General features: G+C 31.4%; 1 protein-coding gene across 1 annotated transcript; it reads left to right on the top strand.

The window, feature by feature from the left end:
* Positions 1-697: 697 nt before the first annotated feature.
* Positions 698-11,116, top strand: LOC132719896 (protein phosphatase 1 regulatory subunit 36-like; the record flags this gene model as incomplete). Its single annotated transcript, XM_060703851.1, is given in 10 exon segments — positions 698-838; positions 1,097-1,139; positions 2,151-2,233; positions 2,801-2,856; positions 3,381-3,480; positions 3,663-3,692; positions 5,131-5,205; positions 8,580-8,678; positions 9,003-9,148; positions 10,238-11,116. Coding segments are annotated over 10 exon segments (841 nt in total), but the record flags the coding sequence as incomplete, so codon positions are not given.
* Positions 11,117-17,515: the final 6,399 nt, after the last annotated feature.

The raw sequence follows: 17,515 nt of genomic DNA, 5'->3' as shown, positions 1-17,515 counted from the left end.
AATATGAATGATTATATTCTCTACATGGAATTGTGCTGTTTTATGTGTTTCTCTCTCTTTCTCACCATAATTATAATTCTTAGACTGTAGAGCGGTTAATAGCAGACAAAATTCCTGCCAGATGATATGATTGGATAGAATCAAATATCAAGTTATTATAGGCTACAAAAAAGTGTGTCTGTCAATTTTTTCCAGAAAATGTTCTGTGACATTTTGTATAAAAATTGTAATTTACATTGATCAAGATATTGTATTTGTTTTTATCCACCTAGTGTCTAAAATGGAGTTGTCAGCTTCAATTGTAATCAATAAGGGATGTAAAGGTGCCATTTGAAGCTGGTGACCCAGCAATATAGAGCACAAAGATCAAAGCCTGACCTGACTCTGTACAGATATCAAAGGCTGTTTTCTGTTTTTGATTGAGGGAGCAAATTTAAGGATACCATGTTATAATGAGGTGTGATGGCAAATACAAATATTTAAACAAATCTTTGGTTTTTATTTTATATATATTTTAAATATCTACCATCGCAGTATCAAGAAATCAGATGGAGATAATAATTGGTATAATTAACTGTCTCAAGATTTAATAATTCACAAATCTTTGCTGCTAATGATAAATAGCAAAGTTATGTTTAAATACTTATACTAATATTTCTACTAATCAGTATAATAGCTTACTATGTTTTTATTTCAGTGAACCAAGTCTTTCAGAGAAGCAAGCCTATGCTGATTCACTGGTCAAACTTCAAGCTGCAGAGAAATATTTAGGACGTGCCTACTGTGTTCTTGTGCTAGGACTTGGTTTAGAAGAGCAACATCATATGTCATGTGGAATGTATGTTTGTCTTTCTCTTTGACTTACTTAATCATAGTGGTGTGATTGAACATAAATTTTTAAACTACTGAAAGCTAACAATCTAACGAAATGTAAACAAAACAATTACTGTCGAAATGTTTTTATAACTGTTTCTTATTGCCAGACCAGGCCTTTGGTCACAAAATGTGTTTGTAGATAAAAAAATTGTTTGTTTCTTTCAATTCTGTCTTTTATATTATACTTACAAATGTTAGATGTATGATTATCTATTTATAGATCAAGAGTTTCATCAACAGACAAGGACAGGGCTATGTTTGAGGTCAGTAATTAGTCTATTTACAGTAACTGTAGTTTAATATCTTGTTTACTTTTCAGTCTATATAATTGCTGTAAAATAACATTTTTATTGATAAATAGAAAACACAATGTAAATAACATCCTCATTCTGTAAAATGACCATGGTAAATAATATATTCCAAATTTTTTTTCATCAAAATGTTGTATGTATTATGTAACAGACATTAAAGCTGCATGCCTCCAGATGAGCCAAACTATTTCAATAAAATCAATATTGAGAAAAATGCACTAAAGTTTTAAGAAAGGTTAAAACATTCAAAGTCCAAGTTATATTTTACATGTTATGTGCGGTTTAACACTGATTTTGCAGTATTTTATCACCATATTTCTACTGCGTTACTAACGCAGTAAGGGCTGTTTTTGCATATGTTGGCCACTTTTTGGTAATATTCGTGGATTGTAAGTGCCGATTGCAATATGTAAATTACTTTATTTGTTCACCTCACATTATTTTACTTTTAAATACATTTTCAAAATTTTTATGAAAATTAACATGAATCTGGATGCGTGCTGCTTTAAACTGTAATTGTACCAGTTTATCATTTTGACTACCTTATATTCTACTTCTTTTTTTTGCTAATTAATTTATCTTACATAAGATCTGAAGCTTTTACTCTGATTGTTTAAATTGAAATTTATTAACAATTTTAAGTAAATATAGCCAGTTTCATGTGATAACAGAAAATTAAGAAAAATTGTACATCCAAGAACAGGAACCTTCCAATATACTCATAGGCTCAAAGTAAACTCATTAGGCCAACTCTTTATTACTTTTTGACAAAGTAATATACTTTTTGACAAAGTAATATAGTTATGCTCCTGTTTAACTTGATTAACGTTAACTTTAATAGCTTTGAAACCAAAACATGTTTAAAAATGGCTTGCAGAATGACCTGGCTCTAAATTGGTACTATAGAATAGTCATAATTGTTGCTATCATTGTAATATTAATATATTTACTCCTTCATTTCAGACTCTGTATTCTTTTTGTACATTTGTGGTATGGATCACATTTAGACGAAAGGATTTTGAAGCTGTTAAAAAAGAAGTGGGAAGGTAAGCATATAATGAAATGGCAAAAAGCAATTTGTTTGATAGGTTTTACAGTTAGAAAAAAATTTCATTTTGTAATGACAGCTATACTGAATATTCTTAAATGTGTATGCTGACAACAAAAATAAATGATAACTGCTGTACATGCTTTGTACTAAGATAGAATTGCACTGTACTTGGCACTACATATAACTTAAGTAGTGCAGTGTGAAATAAAAAAACTTTATCGAAAATGTCAAATGGAAAGATTGGCAGATTAAAGGTTGAAAATACCTGCACATAAAATCATGAATGACAGCATTCTCTATGGAGTGTAACAAGTTTGTTAAATTAAGAATTCATTAAGGGAAATTTTACACTCAGAAGTAGATGAGAAGTTAAAGCATTTTACATTCATAGCGAAGAAGGTTAATAGTTTGTAAATTAGCTTTAACATTAAAACATGATTTTGTGGTGTGCAGAACACATTATGGTAATATCTACATATCTCTACTACATTTAACAAATGCATTGTGATGTAGGGAAGATTTCTGCCTGTTAAACTAATGAATGTTGTTTTCTTTATTTTAGAATGTTACGATCAGATACATTTAATCCAGCAATAAGGGTTAAGAATGCGCCAGAAGGTAATGTACCAGTAAATCTACTTCATTGACATCATTTCCTAATTTACTATGCACTGAATGTAAATGATGCATACTGAAAGGCTTGCATTTAATGGAGAGATTAACACTTTATTATATAAGCATCAATTGTTTTAAATCCTTTTATTATTGCAATTTTTTGTATGATGAAAATACTGATGAAGGAATTAACACAGATTGTCTGTTAATTAACATATTGATATCAAGAGCATCTACGTAATATGTAACAATATGTGGAACTTATAAATGTGTGTTCAATGTTCATATTTACTGGAACTATGATATCTGGTAAATCAATTAATAAGAGATATAAGTAGATCATTTTATTTGATATAAAGAAATTCCTTAACTATAATTCAACTTACGTACAAGGCTTTCTGAATACATTTAAACTATTCAACACCTGTTATAATCAAATGAAGATATGTTCATATTTTGGAAGCATTATGTAATACATATATATGTAGTGATGACTTCCCTGTCTCACGTTTTGTAATAACTTTCAGAGAAAGAAACAGAGAAAAAAGAAGAGAAGTCTGGTGAAGGAAAAAAGGAAATTAAAATCGAGAAGAAGATAACACCTGCTGAGTAAAGACGACTACACCCGTGGGTTTAATTTGTAAAAACACTAATTATAAGATTAGAATAACAAAGCATGCCATAAACATTTGAGATTTACAATTAGATCATGATCAATGTACCAACTAATTTCTTTCAAATCATGATTTTTACATGGGTGTGTTACAAAAACGTGCTTTTGTGAATCTGTTTTATTTTTTACGTTTCAGGAAAAGACCAGCTATCAAGTCTATTATACAGTAAGTGAAGTATTATTAATGTGAAAGTTAGATATGGTAATTGGATGACTGTGAGATATAATCAACAAACTTGCACATATTCTTAAATGCTGCAAGTCAGAAAAAAATTCTATCTTTCTTATTTTTTTTCCCATTGAATAAATTATGAAACAATACATCCCACACTAGAGTAATCTACCAAACATTCATTAGGATGATTTTGTTCACAATTACAAATTTTTTCTAGAATAACAAGAACTCCAAAGGAGTAACAATTGTGATTGTTTAAGGTTCATTATTTGATAGATTTTTATTAGTGACTTGAAGTATGTCATTTTATATGTTTAGATCCATAGCATCAACACCATTGTTATGCCCCCACAATGTGGGAGCATATAGCGTTGCACTTGTCCGTCCGTCCGTCAGTCCGTCCGTCCGTACGTCCCGAAATCTTGTGAACGCAACTCCTCTTAAACCGGATGGCAGATTTTGCTTAAACTTACAGGGATGAACAACCTTAATGTGTAGATGGTAGTAAAGGAAGGAATTTTTTGCTGCGACCAAATTTAACAGAATTATGGCCCTTTGTTGATTTTTTCACTAGATACTATGTAGAAATTTTGTGAACGCAACTCCTCTTAAACCTGTTGGCAGATTTTGCTTAAAACTTACAGGGATGAACAATCTTAATGTGTGGATGGTAGTAAAGGAAGGAATTTTTGTTGCGACCAAATTTAACAGAATTTATGGCCCTTTGTTGATTTTTTCACTATATACTATGTAGAAATTTTGTGAACGCAACTCCTCTTAAACCGGATGGCAGATTTTGCTTAAACTTACAGGGATGAACAACCTTAAGGTGTAGATGGTAGTAAAGGAAGGAATTTTTGCTGCGACCAAAAATTTTACAGAATTATGGCCCTTTGATGATTTTTTCACTATATACTATGTAGAAATTTTGTGAATGCAACTCTTCTTAAACCGGATGGCAGATTTTGCTTAAACTTCCAGGGATGAACAACCTTAATGTGTAGATGGCAGTAAAGGAAGGAATTTTTGCTGCAACCAAATTTAACAGAATTATGGCCCTTTGTTGATTTTTTCATTATATACTTTGTAGAAATTTTGTGAACGTAACTCCTGTTAAACCGGATGGCAGATTTTGCTTAAACTTCCAGGGATTTACAACCTTAATGTGTAGATGGTAGTAAAGGAAGGAATTTTTGCTGCGACCAAATTTAACAGAATTATGGCCCTTTGTTGATTTTTAGTTTTCAACTTGTGGCACATGTAGTCCAAAAAATATTTGACCTAGAGCCATAAGATTGACAGAACAGTGGCGTGTGGGGGCATCCGTGTCCTATGGACACATTTCTAGTTTATTTTATGTTCTCATAACATATTTAATACCATCTTTATGATATGTAGAGATTTATTTTGCATATATTTGTTTTTTCAGTCAGAGATCACCTGCTATTGTAGCAATACTGCCCTCCCCTAAAGAAGAAGCTCACTGGTTGTTCAAGACACGCAAGTAAGAAATTCCTTCTGATCTCTGACATTCAGCCTATTTTAGCTCGACTATAAGAAGTATATGGAGAGCTGTCCTACTCGCCCCGGGGTCCACGTCCAGATTTCAGATTAAAGTTTTGGTGCAGTAAAATATTTTTCACTATAAGTTTTTAAGGTATCAACATTAAACTTGAAATATATGTTCCTCATCATCAACCACATCTTATGTGATAAGGTTCATAACTTTAGCTAGCACCAATATTTTCAGATTATCTCCCCTTGAACTTAGAATTTTCCTTATAAAATACTATTTTTATCCCCCGCCGAAAATTTTCGGCGGAGGATATAGAAATAGTCTCCGTCCGTCCGTCCGTCCTTCCGTCCGAAATTTTTGTCCGGAGCATATCTCTAAAAGTATTTGAGTTATCAGCTTGAAACTTCATAGGTGGATAGACCTCATTGAGGAGGAGTGCAGTGCACAAGAATGATAACTCTACCTTGCATGATTTTTGAGTTATTGCCCTTTGTTATTTTTCAAAATTGATTTTTGTCCAGAGCATAACTCCAAAAGCCTATGAGATATTAACATGAAACTTCATAGGTGCATAGATCTCACTCAGGAGGTGTGCAGTGCACAAGAATGATAACTCTTCCTTTCATAATTTTTGAGTTATTGCCCTTTTGTTATTTTTTCATACCTAATTTTTCACCTGAGTGGAGCATTAACTCAAAAAGTGTTTGAGATATCAACATCAAATGTCATAGAAGGATAGATCTTATTGAGGAGGAATGTTGTGCGCAAGAATGATAACTCTTCCCTATACATTTTTTGAGTTATTGCCCTTTGTTGTTTTTTTTTCATGCTATTTTGTCCAGAGCTTATCTCAAAAAGTATTTGAGGTATCAACTTGAAACTTCATAGGTGGATGGATCTCATTGAGGAGGAGTGCAGTGCTAAAGAATGATAACTCTACCCTGCATTATTTTTGAGTTATTGCCCTTTGTTATTTTTCAAAATTAATTTTTGTCCAGAGCATAACTCAAAAAGCCTTTGAGATATCAAAATGAAACTTCATAGGTGCATAGATCTCACTCAGGAGGTGTGCACTGCACAAGAATGATAACTGTACCTTTTATAATTTTTGAGTTATTGCCCTTTGTTATTTTTCATACTTAATTTTTCAATTCAATTTTTTTCTCAAAAAGTATTTGAGGTATCAACTTGAAACTTCATAGGTGCATAGATCTCACTCAGGAGGTGTGCACTGCACAAGAATGATAACCTACCCTGCATTATTTTTCAGTTATTGCCCTTTGTTATTTTCAGCCATCAGTATTCACATAGGTTTCAAATCTGTAATCACTATAGCCATCAGTTTTCATTACCAAAAGACCTCTTAAAATGGAATTATTCTGCTCTACTACATATACATTCTTCCAATGAGCAAACACATTCGGCGGGGGATGGCCATGTTGACATGGCTCTTGTTTACTCTTACTTCTTTATTTCTTAAGGGATAAACTTCATACTTCAAATATATGTTCCTTATCATCAACCACATCTTATGTGACAAGGTTCATAACTCTAGCACCAATATTTTCAGATTTATCTCCCAATGAACTTAGAATTTTCCTTAAAAAATATTATTTTTTACTGTTACTTATTTATTTTTTAAGGGATCAACTTCATACTTCAAATATATGTACCTTATCATTAACCACATGTTATGTGACAAGGTTCATAACTCTAGCACCAATATTGCAAGAACTATCTCCCCATAAACTTAGATTTTTTTACTAGAAAAAATTTATTTTTAACTATAACGTTTTTAGTTTTAAAGGTATTTACCTCAAACTTCAAATACTTATTCCTTATCATCAATTACATTTTATGTGACAGGGTTCATAACTCTTGAAGCAATATTTACAGATTTTCTCTCTTTGAACTTAGGATTTTCTTTAACAAATATTATAACTTCTTTACTTTTTAAGGTATCTACTTCAAACTTCAAATATATATTTCTTATCATTATACACATGTTGTGTGACAAAGTTCAAAACTCTAGCATGACTATTTCCAGAATTATTCCCCTTGATCTTGGAATTTATGTTAACAATGTTATTTTTTTCCCTATAACTTAATACATAATTATACATAATTGATTTCTTTTCATAGTTTTGTCTTCCTTACTGCGCCCAGTATTTTATTAGTCGAGCTCCGCTGTCTCCTGTGACAGCTCTTGTTGTATCATAACTAATGTTTTAGTGTAAGATTTGTTTTCACTTTAAAAAATTGCAAGTTGGAAGTTTACAGATGTTTCCAGTAACCACATTTACCTGAAGTTGACATCATTGACAAATGGAGTTGCATGATGTATATAGGGATCACTTCTCCGTCGTCTGTCTGTCCGTCTGTCTGTCCGTCTGTCCGTCACAAAACTTGTCCGGACTACTCCTCATAAACTACTGGTGCAATTTCATCCAAACTTTACAGGAATGATCAGTACCAAGTCTAGTTGTGCATATTGTCAGCATTTTCCGGTTCAATGATTTTTGTCAGAGTTATGGCCCTTTAATAATTTTTAATTTTAAAGTTTGTCCGGACTACTTCTCTTATACCACTAATGCAATTTCAATGAAACTTTACAGGATTGATCTGTAGCTCAAGTCCTTGCGCATATTGCACGGGTTTTCCGGTTGAATGATTTTTGGCCTAGTTATGGCCCTTTGATAAAAAGGTGTTTTTTTCTGTGTGTTGCCAGATACACAAAAGCTTGTCTGGACTACTCCTCATAAAATACTGGTGCAATTACATCCAAACTTTACAGGAATGATCAGTACCAAGTCTAGTTGTGCATATTGTCAGCATTTTCCGGTTCAATGATTTTTGTCAGAGTTATGGCCCTTTAATAATTTTTAATTTTAAAGTTTGTCCGGACTACTTCTCTTATACCACTAATGCAATTTCAATGAAACTTTACAGGATTGATCTGTAGCTCAAGTCCTTGCGCATATTGCACAGGTTTTCTGGTTGAATGATTTTTGGCCTAGTTATGGCCCTTTGATAAAAAGGTGTTTTTTTTCTGTGTGTTTTCAGATACGCAAAAGCTTGTCCGGACTACTCCTCATAAACTACTGGTGCAATTTTATCCAAACTTTACAGGAATGATCAGTACTAAGTCTAGTTGTGCACTGTCCGTCTGTCTGTCACAAAATTTGTCCCAACATGAAATTGGCCATCATGAGGCGACACATGTGATTACTGATCGCTCTTGTTCAGTCAAGTGAACAGTTGAATTTTTATGTTTTATAGTTGGGATTCTACTACATTAACTCTTTGTTGTCGCTTTTTATAGTAAAGTTTATGAACAATAAGCTATATTATAATATTTTCAGCTTACTTGGTAAAATGGATAATGAGAAAGACAAAGAAGACAGTGAAGATGATGATGATCCAAACAAAACAATCTTTGTCATTGACAAAAGAAATTTTAAGTATGTCACTTGATATATCTACAATTATACACTACTCTTACTTTTCAGTGTAGTTTCGTTTAAGTGATGATAAAACATCAAAAGAAATCATTTTATTTTGCCAATTATATAAACTTAAATTAAATTGAGGCTCTGATATTAAATAATGATAATAATAAGATATTATTTATTCACACATTTAAATGTTAGATATGTAAGATTTGTAAGTATAAATTTATAAAGCTTAAACTGTAAGGAATAAATTAAGTCATAGAGACTGCATGTTAAAGTTTGATGAGTTGTTATATTTAGATATTTAATGAATGGAGACTTTATGTTGTTTAGAATTGGTATATTGGGCGACTCCCTTAGTCAGTATAACTCAGTGACATTGTCACCAATGGGAGCAGAAAATGAGGATGAGGACAATGAGGGTGAAGATGGGGAACAGAAACAGGCTGATGATAATACTGCCGATAAACCTCAAACTGGTAATTTATCCTTGGTGTCCTTATTGAAAATATTATAAATTATGATATTTTACTGTGTAAATCATTATGATGTCAAGAATGAGCAATCTGTTATTGTCAATGCTCTAATCGGAAGTAAATACTGTTGTTGTTAATTTGTATGAAGATGAGAAGTGTACCAAGAACCTAAGATATGTTGGTTAATTGTTACATTTTAGCACAAAGTCCTCAGAGGTGAGCTTTTGTTATAAACCATTGTAATCCATAATTAATTTAACTCATCCTTAAGCAATATGGTTGACATTTACCAAACTTCACGGGACTAGATATAATCCTTAGTTGGAACGCTACAAAAGTTGCATAGATGGTTATAGTTTGATGCCTAAAAAGCTCATATGGTAAAAAATGGAACAGAATATGCTTACTTTCAAAATCTTTTCTCAAAATCCACAGCTTAGATATATGACATAACATTATCTAATGGTGTTCTTGATCATGCCCCTAAGAGTCAAAATTGTTCCTGTCCTAGAGGTTACTTAATTAACAAAGATAAATATAGGAAAATGCATTTAAATTCGCTTGTGGGAAACTGCATAGTCTACTGCAAGATATTTGGCAACATTGCTTAGTTGGCAGCTATAAAAGATTTATAAATCATGGGCCTTAAATCAAACCTTGCCTATTTATGACCTTTCCTAGCAGTAGATCTCGTGTGTGCGATCTCGGCCAATATTGTCACTCTCTAGTGTATAGTTCTGAAAGAACATCATACAAATAAGGACTAATGTTAGAAATTTGGAAATAATATGACAACACAAAACAATAATTCACAGTCCAAAATATTTTTACATATTTGAAACTATGGAATATTTAGAAAAACCAATCTAGAGATATACTAAATAATGAAAAATGTCATGATAGAGCTACATTACACTTCCCTTTAGTACTAAGCAAATGCATATGTTGGTTGTGAAGAAAAACCTTTCAAGCATAAAAAAACGGGGAAAAAACATTGATTATTCAATTATTTTAATCTTTTCAATGTACATTTTTGTACTAATGCAAAATAGTATAGATGTTTATTATGTTATTTCTTGATATTATTTACAGACAGAGGTATGAGTCGTACACAGACAGCAGTGTCTGAGGCAGTCACAGATGCTTTTACTGAGGACTGAGATTTGTTTATATTTGTCTCAAAATGGAGAAAGAGAACTGTAAAATATTTTTTTAAAAAACATTCCAAGCTATAAGTGATATATTATTAAAAAAAAGAGTTTGATTATCCGTCCTATATTGTTGTCTGTGATAAAATTATTTCACTTGTTGCATTTAAGCTATTTCTTGATTTACTATTGTACATTATAATTTACATTGAACTCTGTTAGGTTGTAGATATTACCTCAAAAAATAACAAATCTACCTTTGTAGACAATAAAGTTGTTACGTTTTTTGCCTTTATTGATAAGACTTTGTACGTCACTATTCAAAATGCACTGTAGTACATATATTTTGAATTACTTAACCAAATTTCAATAAAACTTGATTTAATAGATAGTTCACAGTTGATGCATATTGAATATAGTGATATTTTTTTCTTTGTATGAAATATTTTATACAGATTTTTCCTCGTGAAATGTAAAAGCCAACAACCCAAATATATGTTCCCACAAATAAAGAACAAGATAATCGCTTTGCATTACATGGTGCTGCCAAGGAAAATTATCTTATTGGCGAGCACTTGTTACCTGATGATGATGGTTATCTATATGTTAGGACATGATTTGTTGCCAATCAAATAATTATGAACATTAACTTACGAGTTTTCAGCAGGAAATTTATCTGCAACAACTTAGATACTGGATAAAAGTTTTGGTATACATTATATATTTTAGAACTATGCTGTTGTTGTAAAATGTCAGTGGCCAAATTTCACACTTTATATTATTATAATTATTGAGTTTTGTTCCAATAAAACTTAAAATAATATGTTGTTTTCCATTTTTATGTCACCGCATATAGCGATTCACCTGTGTGTTTGTATGTATGTGTGTTCTATAGGTTACAAAGTAAACTTAAAAAATCTTCTTGTGAAAAACCACTAGTCCAATTTCAACCAAACTTGGCAGGATTGATCCTTGGGTGAAGGGCTTCCAAAGTTGTTCAAAGAATTTTATTCCATGCAGAAATCTGGTTGCCATGGCAACCAAAAGGAATTATAAGAATAAATTTAAAAAATCTTCTTGTAAAGACCCACAAGGCATAGAGCATAGATATTTTGCATAAGGCATTGTCTGGTAGACCTCTACCGAGATTGTTCAAATTATAGCCCTGGGGTCAAAATTGGCCCCGCCCCGGGGGTCTTTGTTTTTTACTATATGTACATATAGTAAAAACTTAAAATACCTTCTGGTCTGAAGGTACAAGGCTTATAGCTTTGATATTTGGTATATGATATCATCTATAGGTACTCTACCAAAGTTAATCAAATTTTGCCTTTAGTGTCAAAATTAGCCCCGCCCCGTTCAGTATGTACACATAGTAAAAACAGAAACTAAAACAAATGTTTTCTGAATTGGAGAAAGCTACAGCTTAGATATTTGACATGAAATGTTGTTTGGTAGACCTGTATCAAGATTGTTTGAATTAAACCCATGGGTCAAAATTTTGCCTTGCCCAAGGGGACAGTGACTTACTTTCTTGACCTTTGATGTACAGCCATGAAATTTGGACTATGTGCACAGTTTTAGTTGTAAAACTGAACTTTGATATCAGGTGACCTAAATTTTGATGATGTGACCTATATGTACTTTCTTGTCCTTTGATGTGCAGCTATGAAATTCGAACCATGTGCACAGATTAAGATGTAACGTGAACTTTGATATCAGCTGGCCTAGATTTTGATAAAGTGTCTTACTGTGTTGACCTTTGATGTACAGTCATGGAATTTTGGCCATGTGAACTATGACCTTCACCACCAAATTCACTAGACTCAACTGCATTGATAGATTCATACTCTGATCTTTTATTTGAATAACAATAGATTTAACAACTAATCTGATAATAAGACTTAGATAGGTCAGGGATCTATGCATTATGACAATCTTCAATTGTATAGAAACAAAAAAATTCTGTTCCTACATTACTATTTAGTGTTGTACATGTATTAATGCGGTGGCATAGCATTTTCACAAATGCAATCTTGTTTTATTCTACATTTATTTATTTAATTCCATCAATTTACTACATCAAAACATGCAAATAAATACTATACACAAAGTAAAAAATACATTGCCACTCATATGACGAATTTTAAGAGACTTGTATTACATAAACATTTTACTAAAAAAACTATTTACATATTTCCAAAGCTAAGAAGCAGACGCCAATCATAACATTAAACTGATATAAGTATGAAAAAGCCACTATAAAATTCTAGAAAAAAACGCTAAAAATTGAAATTGCTCAATTCGATTTGATTGTAGGTGAACCAATAAGAATCTACCTCTTAGGAGTTATTACGAAATACAAATAGCAATTAAAAAAGAATTACTTTATTTGGAAAGATAAAAATTTCGTCTGTTTAAAACATTGTCTTAATAAGAGAGTGATTTGAAAAAAAAATCAGCTTAATAATATCTTGCATGTTATTGAAGTTTGAATCAACTGACAGAGCAGTATTTAATTGTTTGATTCTAATATTATCAAAGTGCAGTCGAAAATAGCATGAGTTTCAGTTTCAATAATATGAGATGTTATGTAATGTCCATATGCAGTGAATAAGCATAACTTCCTTAACTTGATATAACATCTGTACAGGTGAGAATGCTTATTATCATTTTTAAATTCCCACCACCAGTACAGTTGTATAAGAAAGCAATGGTGAAAATCGGTTTATATGACAGTCCATTAGATCGTTTGAGCCATATATGACTATTTGTGTGCACTAGTCATTATCACCATTAAAATTACACGAAAGCTTTGTTTCAAACAAGTACTGACTTTTACACTTTCCCACAACAAAATAGAGAAAATAAGAATCCCTAAAGAAAGCCCAACACGGCAAAATTGAAAATGTTGCAGGCTCGGTTTGATTGAGCCTGTTCATGGACGGTACTGTCAAGTGCAAACTACCGTCCACGCCCCCTAGCACCTAATCTATAATTTATACTTTTTCATCTGTTTTTGTTTTTTCCTGTTCCCTTTTTCTAGATTTTTTAAATGATAAATTATAATAATCATAGAAAACACATAGTACAGATTGTTTATATTGTCCGGTGCTTTGGTCATGCTGTATGTTAATAAATAGTGTATACTGAAACGTTATTGGATGTTTATTCTTAGAAGTTGTTTAGATGATAAAGATCTTTTGATGAAATTATTAGAAAAAACTGTATTAACAATAACATAACAGAATGAAATATGCATCTGAATGGAATTTTTGTTACAAATATTTTTTTCTCATTAATCTTAGGTAGTTATATTGCATTTCACAATTATATTGCATTCAGAGGGCAGTCTATTTATTTGTTTATTTTTTACAGGGTAGCTCTAAATATAAACATGTTTTTTATATTACTTGTACATATTAGTGTTTTGTTAAAATGGGTTTGTTTGTTGTATGCAAAATGACCTGTTACAGTATGGCTTTTTATATAGAACTTACTTACAGATGAATTTTGATAATGGCAGAAATTAAAATTGTTACATATAATTGTAGAGGTTTACATGATCCGAAGAAAAGAACTGATGTTTTTGATTTTTTAAAAGCAAAATGTAATGCTGATATTGTCTGTCTTCAAGATGTACATTTTACGTCCAATATGAAAAAGCATTTATATTCTCAATGGAATGCTGAATGTTATTTTAGTTTTGGTACTTCTAATGCCCGTGGTGTGGCCATTTTGTTTCAAAAGAAATCTAGATATGAAAGTACATCAGATGTTTGCTGATGATAATGGTAATTACCTTGTTCTTGATCTTACACTTAATTCTAAAAAAGTTCACATTAGTTAATATATATGGCCCAAATATAGACATGCCTGAATTTTATGACCACATTTTTCAAATTATTGATAATCTAGAAAATGATTCGTATATATGTTGTGGTGACTTCAATCTTGTATTAAATACTAACCTTGATTATTACAATTATAAATCAATGGATAATAATAAGAAAGCTAGAGATTTACTTCTTCAAAATATTAATAGTCGACATTTATTTGACCCGTTTAGAGAATGTAATAAAGATATTAGACAGTATACATGGCGTCGGACAAGTCCGACACAGCAGGCTAGGTTAGATTTCTTTTTGATTACTGAGGATTTTTTTACCTCAGGTAAGGAGTTGTGATGTAGGTCTTAGCTATAGATCAGATCATTCTATTGTAACACTTAGTTTAGATCTTAGCAATGTGCCTCATGGTAAAGGTCTCTGGAAATTCAATAACTCTCTTTTATATGATAAAGAATATTTGAATATTATTAATGAAAAAATTGAAGAAATAAAAAAACAATACTGTTTACCTGTATATAATATAGAAACTATTGAAAATATTAGCAATAGTGAACTATCATTTGTTATTGATGACCAGTTATTTTTAGAAACTCTGTTGATGGAAATAAGAGGAAAAACTATTTCTTATGCAAGTTTTAAGAAAAAGAAAACCAAATCTAGAGAGGATGATTTAATATCACAGATTACAGATTTAGAAAAAAATTCAAATGATCCTGGAAATGTTAGATTATTAAACTTGCAAAAAGAATTGGAAACAATAAGACAAGACAAAATTAAAGGTAATTTAATACGCTCTAGAGCAGAATGGATTGATAATGGTGAAACACCAACTAAATATTTTTGTAATCTTGAAAAATATAACTATACTTCAAAAATCATTCCTTTTTTGGAAAAAACTAATGGTACCATTATATATGAGCAGTCAGAAATTTTAAAAGAAAGTGAAATTTTTATGAAACATTGTATACAAAAACTGATTCTCCTGATGATTTTAATATGGAAGAGTTCTTAGGCAACATAACTGTCCCAAAATTGAGCAGAAATCAAGCAGATTCGCTAGAAGGTCTCTTTACCTTGAGGAAATTTCAGAAACACTTAAGAATATGAAAAATGACAAAAACCCAGGGTCTGATGGTTTTACATCAATTTTTTTTAAAGTTTTCTGGAAACAAATTGGACATTTTGTTGTCAGAAGTATTAATTATTCTTTTATTAAAGGTGAATTATCACTTACCCAAAGGCAAGGTATAATTACCTGTATCCCGAAAGAAAACAAACCAAAACAATATTTAAAAAACTGGCGACCAATAACTTTATTGAATTATACTTTAAAACTAGCCTCAGGCACATTAGCCCAAAAGACTTAAGTCAGTTTTAAATTGTTTGATAGATACAGACCAAACAGGATTTCTAAAAGGAAGATTTATCGGAGAGAATATACGATTAGTCTACGATATAATGAATTATTTAGAAGAAAAAAGAATGCCAGGACTATTAGTAATGATTGACTTTTGAAAAAGCATTTGATACACTTTCTTTTGATTTTATAAATAAGACTTTTGAATTCTTCAATTTTGGCCCAATGTTTAGAAAAATGGATATCTCTTTTTATACAAATACTGAAACTGCTGTCCAAATGAATGGATTTTTGTCTAACTTTTTTAAAATAGGGCGTGGTTGCCGTCAAGGAGACCCAATCAGTCCTTATATTTCATCTTATGTGCCGAAATATTAGCCATCAAAATAAGAACTAATAAAAATATAAAAGGTATACATATCAACGGAACAGAGTATAAGATTTCACAGAATGCTGATGATACCTGGCTTTGATTGTTGGAGGATGGGTCGTGATCAGGGGTCTTTTAAAATTGGTACGCTTGATATTTTACATGAATTTTCTATTATTTCTGGATTAAGAGTTAACTTTGAACCCACCACACCACACTGTACCAATCGCGCCATTCGCGCGCTCTCTTCACAAACTCACTACCCCGCCCACTACGACTCTCTCCAATAACACCCCTACGGCTGCGCAAACACTTCAACTCTTCGCGGCGTCGCTCACCACCTCACCTTCAGCACTCTCACCTCTCGACTGCTTTCACATAACCTATATGAACGTGTGACTAGAGTACTAATAGACGACTAGACATTTGCAGTCTATAAGCTCGGACAATTTATACATATAGGAAGAATATCGCTGGAAAGAATCAAAAACATTATATGCACGGAGATGATAGCTGGTGTATCGAGAGTAAAAGTATAGCGGCTTTAACAACCTATGGTAGTAGAAAATGAGATACTAGCGAGCATAGTTAAATAAGATACATCTTGTTCAATATAAGGCTATACTCTATATTTAGGACTATTCGTTAATGTATATTATATCATCTGACAAGGTCTCAAAATCTCAAAATTCTACATAAATATTTTAAAGGAAATAAGTAACATGTTTTTATGATTTTGTGTTAGAGCAAAAGTGAACCTTTAGTCAAATGATTATTATAGATCTTCTGTCTTAGTCGCGTTGTATAAAAGAATTATAGAAGGTGCTAATAAAGTTGGTTGAGAATGTCCTATATTATGATTGAGGTGCATAAATAGTTTGCGTCTACATTGAATAAAGTTTAAAACTTATCAGAATAGAGAGGAATGAAGGTAATTTATTAATTCTAGAATATAGTATGAATAAAAATGGTTATCACCATTAGTTACTAGTTTTTTTAGTTATCAACTTTTTATACATTTTAATGAGAACTTATTTAATTGTATGGAGAAGTTTTTATATATTATATGCTAATTACTAATGTTAATTGTGTAATCATTTATATGATAAACTATTCATTTGGATGAGATGCTCAGTTTGACATGCTTAGTAAGAAGTTGCTATAGACAGCTCACTGTATGCTTAGTGTAAACTGATACTTAGTGGCCACATTAGGATAATTTGTAGTATATTGAAATAATAGCTACTTGTTTTCTGAATAACCAATTGACTCACTATTTTGAGGCGCAATGGAGTGAGGAGAGAGACATCTATTTTTATAAAAACAATAGCTATTAGTATAAGAGAGTAATAAAGGGATCAATAAGAAGTAACATTAATGAGAGATGAGAGAAATAGCGGTTCACTTGATATAAGTAGAGATAGATAATATGGAAAAGCTAAGATTGTAGACATTGAAAGTAAACATTATCTATTCCATATAATACAATGAAATTACACAAATATCATATGTGCTTCAGAATGAGTATAACATGTAGTGTATTATTATTAAAATCTAAATAGTTTATTGTTTATATATTTTAGACAATCATAATATAAGAGCTTCACCTATATACTTGATTCACGCCACGAATTATATCATTTG

This window comes from Ruditapes philippinarum, unplaced genomic scaffold (assembly GCF_026571515.1).
Source record: "Ruditapes philippinarum isolate M1 unplaced genomic scaffold, ASM2657151v2 ctg2933_1_1_1_1, whole genome shotgun sequence".
Lineage (NCBI taxonomy): Eukaryota > Metazoa > Mollusca > Bivalvia > Venerida > Veneridae > Ruditapes > Ruditapes philippinarum.
This window is presented reverse-complemented; position numbering and strand designations above follow the sequence as displayed.